The following is a 10,710-nucleotide window of genomic DNA, read 5'->3' as shown; positions in this document are numbered from 1 at the left end:
CATCCTAGACTTGCTTACATTACAATTGTGATTCACATTACAACATAATAGAGTCTATTCCACAAACACAAACAAACTCACACTTTCACCTCCTTGTCCAACATAGTTTAATCGTTGTTGCTGCACATTTCATATCTTGAACATCTTTTTCTTTGTCAATTAAATCTTGGAACTCCATGATTAACCTTTCGTCATTTGTTAGAGTCGCTAATTCTAACAAAATAAGTTTACCTAAATTGAGTGAGCTAGACTCAATAAGACACGATCATAATTCCAAGAAATAAAAAATAACTTTCGTAGTAACCAAACATCAAATTTCTCTATCTCTGCAATCTGATAAATTCTGAAGCCCAAGTGCAACATTGAACACCATTCGAGCTCGAAGGACTTTGTCATTCCTGGCACTCAATGTCAATCCGGATTCCCGGAACTCACCGATCCCTATTCCTGCAAATTTTGTCACACGGGGAAGAAACTCTGGTCCATCTCTCTGAACAACTTCCACATGAACCCTGGTCCTTCACGGGAGCGCCACGGCTCCCTTTTGTCTCCAGTCAATGGACTCTGGCAAATCCTCGCTATCAGAATACCGGTATGAGCGCTGGGAGATCTCAGCAAGCGGTTCTTGGTATCCAACTTGGCACCCAGATATGTCGCCTTGAATTCCTCGCGGCTCAGATCTGCAAACTGGTTCAGAGCCAATTTGTAGGACCGACTCCCCTGGTTGTGCTCGTGAATATACAGAAAAATGTCCTTGAATACAGTGAACCTCTTCTGCTTCTCATCCTTTCTGTCAACTCTGCTTCCAAGGTTACTAACCTGATCCCCGCCAAAAGACAAATGATTGTTATTTCCGTGGCCCAAATCCATCTCATCCTTCAGGTATTTGTTATTGCCAGATTGCAAGAGGTCCTTCGCTATGCTCCAGGCTGACTCATACTGTTCACGCTGTTCATCATCTTCCATATATCCTCTACAGCGTCCACATGACGTGCTCATTGCTTCACAGCTTCCCTCCAAATTAAAATGCCTGAGAATAGCTGTACGGCTAGGATATGAAAACCAAGGTGCCAAGCAATTTGATCCAAAGAGAAATTTTCGAAGGAAACAAAGACTGCTGTATGGTAAGCAATGATTGGGAACATTTGCCCATCATTGCTTACCATACAGCAGTATTTATCTCCTTCGAAAAAGTGTTCCTAATAAACAGACTTCAAGATCGCTGGTGCCAGGAGATAAAAACTGCTGTATGGTAAGCAATGATTGGCAAATGTTCGAGGAGTTGAACTCAGCCTTTCAACATTGCTACCATACAGGAAGCATTGAAAAAGTGTTCCTAATAAACAGACTTCAAGACCGCTGGTGCAAAACTCATCATTCTTGCCAAGGCAAGCGAGAAGGCTCGAATTCCACTGAGATCGCACCACAGGCGATCCCATGACATTCCCATGGCCGACCGGGAGGCCGTCCGCGGTCCATCCCACGGCTTCTCTCTGTTCAGGAACTGCTACTCCCTGAGCGTCCTTGGTTAAAAGAGGGCTTTCTTCATCTCCCGCGCCCATCTTCGTCGCTTCTACGCTGACATTATGTTTGTCACTCATACCTTCTAAGGTATAAGAAAATCATTACATTTTTGGAATTTAAGAAGACCATTTAAAAAAATGGTTGATTACAGAAATTCCTTTTATTTCTTAACCAACATGGTGGGCTATATTTGTTTTTCGAAATGTTGATCACACAAATTCCTTTTATTTCTTAACCGACTTAATAGGCTATGATCGATTCCTTTTCAAGATCTAATTTGATAATGGTGTCTTGATCGGTTCCTTTTCAAGATCTAATTTGATAATGGTGTCTTTGAACTTATGCAGAATTTGCATGATTTGATAATGGTGTCTCTGAACTTATGCAGAATTTGCATGAAATTATGTGAGAGTTGATTTGAGCAGTGAGTAGAGGATTTTTTGGGAAACGTAATAGGCTATGATGGGTTCCTTTTCAAGATCTGATTTGATAATGGTGTCTTTGAACTTATGCAGAATTTGCATGATATGATAATGGTGTCTTTGAACTTATGCAGAATTTGCATGATATGCTAATTTAAAATAAATTTAAAATTTTAAACCTATCTACTAAAAATGAATATTAAATAATTTCAAAAACCATATGATTTTCTATCATCACCATCAAAATTCGATAAAGAAAATCATTACAAGAAACTAAAATAGATACTATTATTCTCCATGTGCATGAATTTTCCCAAATCTACAAGCACTTCTACCCTTTGAATTTACTTAGAAATAACCTAAACCAGAGAATCGGAGTTATCCTTTAACTATAGAAGCTCCTTGCAAGAAACTAAAACAGATTCAATTGTTCTCCCCGTGCATAAATGTTACCAAATCTATACCCACTTCTACCGTTTTCTTGCAAATTTCAACCAATCCGGGCGATCGTTCCAGAGCCGCAAAAGAGCATGCCGCAATTCTTCTTCTGGAATTCCCCCTTTATTTTGTGGTTTCGCAGTTTGGAAAATCTTTCCCAGAATTCTCAAACCCTCCGCACGAGCCCGAAGATCTTCTTTCTTTGCACTCTCATCTTGCAACACCGTGTGGCACACGTGTGAGACGGTGCGCACAATGTCAGGCGCATTTACTTCCCAGATTGAGTTGATGATCAATTCATCATACCATTCTGAATCATCTTCGCAAGAAACCTCCTTTGTAATGATGCCGAGTTGTAACCCTAGTATTGCAAAAACACCTGTTGTTGCTCTGACGAAAGATTTTATAAAATATACTTTGTTTCTGAACCATTCAAATATAAATGGCACACCCAAATATATGACCCTCTTTCCAAGTTGCTCTGCCGCTCGTCTTTCATATATGTACCCAATGGTCTGCACCACATTGCTTCCATTAGGGTTGAGCCGTTGAACCTCAGATTTAGCCAGTTGTATAAACCCTTCCTTGTCACCTTGTACATAACGATTAAGACGATCTTTCAAAATCTGTGCAAGTTTTTCTTCTCTTTCCTTTCGTGCACCCTTCAACTCTTCTAGTAGTTCACTGAGATATATCGGTTCACCTAGAGTAGATATCAGGAAATAAGCCATTGAAGCCAATGCAAGGTGGCCTACATAGTCTTCAAATAAATCACATCTAAACATAGTAAAGATTTCTGCTGGGTCTATCGTTGTTTCCATTGATAAACCTGCTTTTCCATGTGAGTCATATAATACCCGCAGTTCTGGATCACTGAGAACTTGGTAAGCTTCTCCCAAGACCTGAAAATTTTCTGCAGCTTGAGGATCATTTGGGTTTTTATCAGGATGAACTTGCCTGGCCTTCCTGTAATAAGCTTTCTTGATCTCCGCTTCAGTGGCCTCGGGACTGATTCCTAGCAGGTCGTAGTAACCGGTTTCCTTGACCATTTTTACAAATCACCTAAAGATTCAGATGCGAAATTGATGTCGTTTGCGAACTCTGCTCGTTCAGAAAATCAACAATGGAATCAGGCAAAATAATATCAAGCCCTATAAATTATTAATATTATTTGCATCGAGATAGAAATGAAGAACGAAGCGGTCGGCTGGTACGCGAAGATAATATTAAATAGCCATTTGAAGAGTTGCGGTGGGCAAGGGTTTCAAAGGTAGGTTAGATTTCATGACCAATTTTCTTTTTCAATTCGTGTAAGTTTATCCAATTATTTTCTAGGTAGGTCTTTGCTTGTGTTTTAATAATTTTATATGTTATAGATGTGAAGTTCGGAGAAAGTGCATCCACATTTTTTTTAGGGTTACATATTAAAACATTGGAAATTATTGGGAGATTGAAAGTGCTTGAATTTTCCACAAATTGAAACTGTGGAAAATTGTTGAAAATTGAATGGATGAAAGAATGGAATTCTCATATTCCACCATTCTCACTCTATACAATTATTATGAATGGAAGCTGATGATTTTGCTTCATCTTAGGAGCAAAGGGTTGTATCACATAGTCATGAGAATTGATATGGAACCAATGTTAGAAGATGAGAAGTTTAATTAGCTTAACAAATTTGACTTGGCCTATGGAAGGTTGTGTCTATCTATGTTTCCTGACATTCTTAATCAGATCATAAATATTGAATCACCACATGAAATTTGGACTACATTGAAAGGATTATATGGTGATGAAGATGATCTAGAAGAACACCATTTGGAGTCAAAGAGCGTGATCTATGACAACAATCATGAAATCGATGAAGACTTCTCAATAATGTGGAGAATTGACAACAATCATGAAATCGATGAAGACTTCTCAATAATGTGGAAAAATATTCTCATGAAAATGTTGCACATGAAGAATCTTCTGCTTTTATTGTTGATGAAGCTATTACAAATGAGAATTGTATCTTGTCCAATAACGAATATGTCGCACATGAGGAAATCTCTTCCTCCACTAGTGATGAAGACTCTACTACATATAGAGACATTGCTTTTGAAAATATAAAGAGGACTTTGATTCTTCTACTATTGATGATGTTGATGATGCAAACTTGACTAGGTCTGAATTTGATGATGCCCCACATGTACTCTCAACCGTGGAGCCATGCATGCATCCAAGGAGGCATCTATAACAACAAGCATGCATATTCATGTATCCATGAAGGCATCCCTAAAGCCATGCATGCATGTGCATGCATCCTTAGAGACAAACATGATGATGCATGCATATATGGTACAAGCATTAGGTCCTCAAACACATGTTGAATTAGCAAGGAGTCCATATTGGCATGCAACCATGAATAAGGAGAATCAATGCTTGATCCAAACATGGGAGTTGATACCTCTACTTTTCAAAAGGAAGCTTGTTCCTCCAGAACTATTTGCATAGAAGGAGTCCACCTCGGGCTATATACTTTGGGATCCAACCATATTTGTTTCTCAAGCAAGAAGCAAGTTTCCATTGCTTTATTATCAACAAAGACTAAGTATAGAGGAGCGGTCAATGCCTCTGATCCAGGTGGATGTTGGTGGCCACCCACTTATCCCATTTGGAACCCCACAACTGTCTCTTTCAATTTTTCAGTGTCTTTATCTGTAGCACAATTTACTATTTTTAGCAGTTTTTCGGGTCCTAAACTTCCAAAGCCGTTTTGAGGCCCTAAACGACGTTTTTTGGGAAAACTGGGAGCACCATGGGTCCATGGGATAATGTTTATATTCCCAAAGTTGTAGCCCTCAGATAGATCTTTCTAATGAGCTATTGTGCGTGTCAAACGGAGGTCGTATGCCAAAGTTACGACCCTAGGAAGTTGATGTACCAATTTACCCAAATAGGGCCCACAATTTGGTGTTTCATCTCCCATGTTTAGGGGTTTCCATTGTTTCTCAACAATAAATAGGCCTTCAAGCCTCATTGTAACATAGTTTAGAGGCATGTAGCTGCCACATCTCTTCTCAGAGATAAGCTACCATCGCCCTAGCTGGTTTATTTCCATTTCTCTTTGTAAACATATTTCAGTATTTTGTAGTAATGAATTGAAGTATTATTTCTGCTGCATCTTTCTGTATATGGGTATTTCTGTATCTTGTTGCGTTCTTGTTTAAATCCGAATCAGTGGTATTAGAGCGGTTTGCTTTTTCTTTGTTTTTCTTTGCATGTCCCCAATGAGGTCGGGATATAAGGAGTTAGGGCTTGAACTGGTCGGACCTTTGCAAGACCAACCTCTCAAATCGCGACGGCCTCCCATGGTGGATGAAAAGAAAGACGAGGGGGTAGGAGATCCTATCAAAATCTTGCTCGAAGAAGCCCTCGAGCGACAAAGGAACGCGATGATGGAAAACTTTGCCTAGATCCTTAAGTGGCTACCCAGGGGCGACACATCGGCTTCCAATAGCTACTTTGGAAACGCCACACCCTTTAAGGTACAAATTAACTTTTAAATCCCCATATTCGAGGGTCAGATAGATGTAAATGCTGTAGATAAATCATTAAATTTGCTAGGAGGGTATTTTTCCGTTCATTATTTTTCCAGTCGGGAAAATATTATGTTCACTCTTCTCAAAGCAGCCCCCCACATCGAGGATTGGTGGGAAACCTACTGCGAGCAGAAGGACGAAAGTACAGGCTCACTATTTTTAGCCGCACCCACTTGGAATTTATTCCGAGATACTGTCAAGGAGCAGTACTACCCTGTCAAGAGCTATGGGGACAAATACATAAAGTGGACCACGCTACGTCAAGGAAGGGACCAATATGTGCTAGAGTTCACCAATATTTTTCATACCCTTCGCACAAATTTGGGTATCAAGGATTCTGAGCTACATTTGGTACTTAAATACCGCGACTACCTACATAGGTATATCCAGGATGATATGGAGTTCCTGAACATCTCCTCACTCAGCACGATGTACCGATTCGTTGTCAAGATTGAGTAGAAGTTTAAACAAAAGAAGCGAGACTTTGGATATGCGAATCTGAAGCAAGGCAAAGGCTTCCCCAAATCGCAAAACCAAGGACAAAGCCAAGACAGGGCAACCCAAGACAACCCGTCGAAGCCACAAGAAAAGATCAACAGTATGAGGTTGAAGAAGGACACAAGAAAGTGGTGTGAGTTCCATAAGAGCCCCACTCACAACACAAGTGAGTGTAGGACCAAGCAGTTGCTGGTGGCCGAGTTGAAGGCTTCAGAATCAGATGCATGTTCTGACCCCGAGTCAGAACCCAACAAGGGTAATGGCAAAGGGAAGCAGATCATTGATGCAGAGCTTAGTGCCAGTGTTGCCACCGCCAAGATCCAGAAGAATGAGCCTGAAGATCCGGAGGAGGGGGGGCGACTTTTCCACTCACAAATGTGGGGGAAGGGTTCGCCGCTGCAATTCATTGTTGACAGTGGGAGCCAAAAGAACCTCATTTCAGTAGAGGTGGTGAAGAGTTTGGGCCTACTGACTACACCACACCCGTAGCCGTACAGTATTGGGTGGCTTCACCAAGGACGTGATCTCCGAGTCCGCCAGCAATGCCGCCTTCTCTACAACATCAATCCCTCCACAAATGAGGTATTGTGTGATGTTGCACCTCTTGATGTTTGTGATGTACTATTAGGCCAACCATACTTATGGAGGCGACATGTTGTGTATGAGTCAAGGCCTCGCGCTATTATTATTTCTTTGAGTAATTCATTATACAAGATACCGGAGGTAGCCCCACCTACCGCCACCTCTTTGATCACTGCTAAGAAATGCAGCAAGCTCATCTCCCAAACTAGGAAATTCATTTTATGTCTGGTTCGCTCCCAAAGTAAGGGGAAGATTGTCACCACATCCATGACCCTCATGAAGCGTTCCTCCACGCAGTAGCAGAAACAGATGGATACGGTCATGAAAGAAGACAAGAACATCTTCTCCTCACCCACAGGGACACCGTTGCATTATCAGGTCAATCATCCATTCGATCTGACTCCCAGAGCACCTCTACCCAACAAGCCAATATATTATCGCTCCATTATGAAAAATGACAAGTACACGCAGTGACATGATCAACGTTGGGTTCCACACAAGTTTCAAGTGGGCGAAAAAGTCTGGTTGCATCTATAGAAAGAATGCCTTACAAGAGCCCATAAGAAGCTCAAACCACTCTGACATGGTCCTTATAATAGTACCAAGGTTGTGGGAAACAATGCTTTGGAGCACAACATCCCTCCATCCCTTCGCTCGCAACGAGTGTTCAAAGTGGACTGCCCTCTACCATGCTTCCCACCATTACTGGACACATCAGAGATTGCAGAACAGCTCACCAGGGACCAAGTTCAACAGAAGTTTCCTCATCTCATGGAGGAACTTAACGCAATGGGGACCATTTCTTCCTAAGGATGGAGGAATGATCCAGGTGGATGTTGGTGGCCACCCACCTATCCCACTTGGACCCCCACAATTGTCTTTTTTAGTTTTTCAGTTTCCTTATTTGTAGCACAATTTACTATTTTTAGCAGTTTTTTGGGTCCTGAACTTCTGGAGCTGTTTTGAGGCCCTAAACGATGTTTTTTTGGGAAAAATGGGAGAAACATGAGTCCATGGATTGATTTTTCTCCTCCCAAAGTTGTAACCCTCGTATAGATCTTTCTAACGAGCTATTGTGCGTGTCAAACGAAGATCGTATGCCAAAGTTACAACCCCGGGAAGTTGATGTACCAATTTACCCAAACGGGGCCCACAATTTTCCGTTTCATCTCCCAGGGTTAGGTTTTTGGATGTTTAGGGTTTTCTATTATTTCTCAACAATAAATAGGCCTTCGAGCCTCATTGTAACATAGTTCAGAGGCATGTAGTTGCCACGTCTCTTCTCAGAGATAAGCTACCATTGCCCTAGCTGGTTTATTTCCATTTCTATTTGTAAGCATATTTCAGTATTTTACAGTAATGAAATGAAGTATTATTTCCATTTCATCTTTGTGTATATGGGTATTTCTGTATTCTTTTGCGTTCCTATTTAAATCCGGATCAACCTCCATCCATGGCATTTGGTTGCAACATTTCCTTTCCAAGTTTTTTATAATTGTCCATCGTCTAACTGTCATATGGTGTGACAATGAGAGTACATTGAAGTTTTGTATAGATTCATTGCAGTGACAATGAACTAAACATACCGAGATCCACATGTACTACATCAGAGGATTGATTCATGATATGATAATTGATTTGTAGTACTGTCCCAATTTTGAATAGATTGTTGTCATCTTCACTAAGACTTTCACTAAGCAAAAGTTTCAATTTATGCGGGATCATCTTGGGGTGAAGGACACAATTTCCAAGCAATTTCATTTTCTTCAGTTTTGCAATGTATTTGGGGGGCGGAGGGGGGGAGGGAGGGGAAGGTAGGCATTTGGTTGTTCCCAATAGCCTCTATCATGCATTTTACGTGGGTACCTAAAATGGCCTTGTTGCCGGGATACATCGATATTGCATCGTACTCACCAAAGTTATGCTTACCGAAGGGTGTTGGTGTATATGCACATTAACATAGCATAAAGTACACTTAGTTTTAGTTAGTTTTAGTGTTTGAATGTAGTGTATATGCACATTAACATAGCATAAAATACACTTAGCTTTAGTTAGTTTTAGTGATTTCATATGGTGTACATGCACATTAACTTAGTTGCTTATGTATTAATTCCCTCATCAATATTGAGATATCGAATTCATTCTCTCTTCTAATTTTCTTTTTCAATTGTTGAAAGTTTATGCAATTATTCCCTAGCTAGGCCCTTACCTATGCACTAATAGTTTTACATGGAATATGCCCTAAAACAATTTTTCCTTGGCTAAGAGCTTATCTTCCTCGGATGTAAGGAAATAGCTTAACTGCATATGATAGAAGTGAAAACCCGCCCCTTATTGGCCACTAGCAGGGTCATTCCAGGTGGTGTGGTTTTCTTTGAACAATGATGATGAGTAAGCCAACATTCATGGATAGCAACCAAAGATCATTATCATCGCTTTTGGTTTGCAAGTGAATTATGTTAAATTTTCCCACTATTTGAAAAAAGAAATATAAAAATTTATAGCTATATAATATAATAATTGATGTATTTTAGATTATTTGATATAATTTATTTTACTTTTGAAATATATGATAATATGTAAAAAGTAACATGTATATAAAGTATATAATTTATTTAATAGTTAATACATGCATGACATATTTGATAATATTAAAAAGGAGCTTATGAATTTATTTGGTATAAAAATAAGGGGATTCGTTTATTATAAATTAAATTGATAAAATTAAATATTGATTATTATTTTAATCCTAAATTAAATTAAATTAAATTAAATTAGTTATTTTTAATAATAATAATATTATAAATTAATTATTTTCTACTATTATTATTATTATTTATTTATTTTTAATTATAAATTTAGTTGATTTAAATATCAATTAAGAAAAGATAGTGTGTGATGAAAATTCTCATAAAAATGTAAAGGATAATGACTTTAAAGTTTCAAGTTCTTGATCATTAGCTCACAATTACTTTTCAAGATCTAGTTTTTATTTAGATCTCTAATTTCAAAATCTAGTTTTTATTTAGATCTTTAATCCAAGATGCCCATATTTGAGCTAGATTAAAAATCAAAATCTACATTCACATTGAGGTTTATGCTGCATATGCTCATATTTTGTTGAAATTGGCTCTTTAACCAATTCTTAAAGAATTTTAATCTATAAAAAATACCAAAATTAATTTTAATTAAATTGATAATAATTCTCATTCTTTCTATAATATATTCTAGTGTTTGCTACCAACCTATCTATTTCTTTAAACTATAATATTTGCATTCACATGGTGGGGCATACATTTTAGCCTTGGATACCAAAAATGCTTGTCCTCTTGACCAATAATTAGTGATTGAAAACTATAAATTAATTTTTTGAAGTGTTAAGTATCAATATGCATGTTTCCAGTATCTCCTTACTTGGTGTCTTTCTTTTTCCTTTACTTGTAGAACTTCTTTATCTCCCATGAGACCCACCCTATCTTGGTATTGGCTCATTCATTAGCACCTTGTTCTTTAGACACCTAACACCTACATTAAATAACTTTCCCTTTTGATATACTACATGAATATATTTTTGACTTATTAAAACCTTGCTCCATGAATGACTTTCTTCATGGTGGATTTTAAACTTTTAAATATTATTAAGAAATTCTTTTGAGTTTGAA

The 10,710-nt window shown here is 38.5% G+C and overlaps 1 protein-coding gene and 1 pseudogene across 1 annotated transcript; both read right to left on the bottom strand.

The window, feature by feature from the left end:
• Positions 1-247: 247 nt before the first annotated feature.
• LOC149242910 (uncharacterized) lies at positions 248-1,719 on the bottom strand. The gene is made up of 2 exons (XM_089371064.1): positions 1,203-1,719; positions 248-1,152 (listed from the first exon to the last, which is right to left on the bottom strand). The coding sequence occupies exons 1-2, from the start codon at positions 1,599-1,601 to the stop codon at positions 460-462; spliced, it is 1,092 nt and encodes a 363-aa protein (XP_089227190.1). The 5' UTR covers positions 1,602-1,719; the 3' UTR covers positions 248-459.
• Positions 1,720-2,271: 552 nt separating this feature from the next.
• Positions 2,272-3,601, bottom strand: LOC149242909 (chaperone protein dnaJ 10 pseudogene; annotated as a pseudogene).
• Between the last annotated feature and the right edge of the window lie 7,109 nt (positions 3,602-10,710).

The sequence above is a fragment of the Pinus tabuliformis genome, chromosome 8, assembly GCF_031772625.1.
Source record: "Pinus tabuliformis cultivar Carrire ecotype Pingquan chromosome 8, CPIR1, whole genome shotgun sequence".
Lineage (NCBI taxonomy): Eukaryota > Viridiplantae > Streptophyta > Pinopsida > Pinales > Pinaceae > Pinus > Pinus tabuliformis.
The sequence above is the reverse complement of the archived record's forward strand: the minus strand, read 5'-3'. Positions and strand labels throughout refer to the sequence as shown.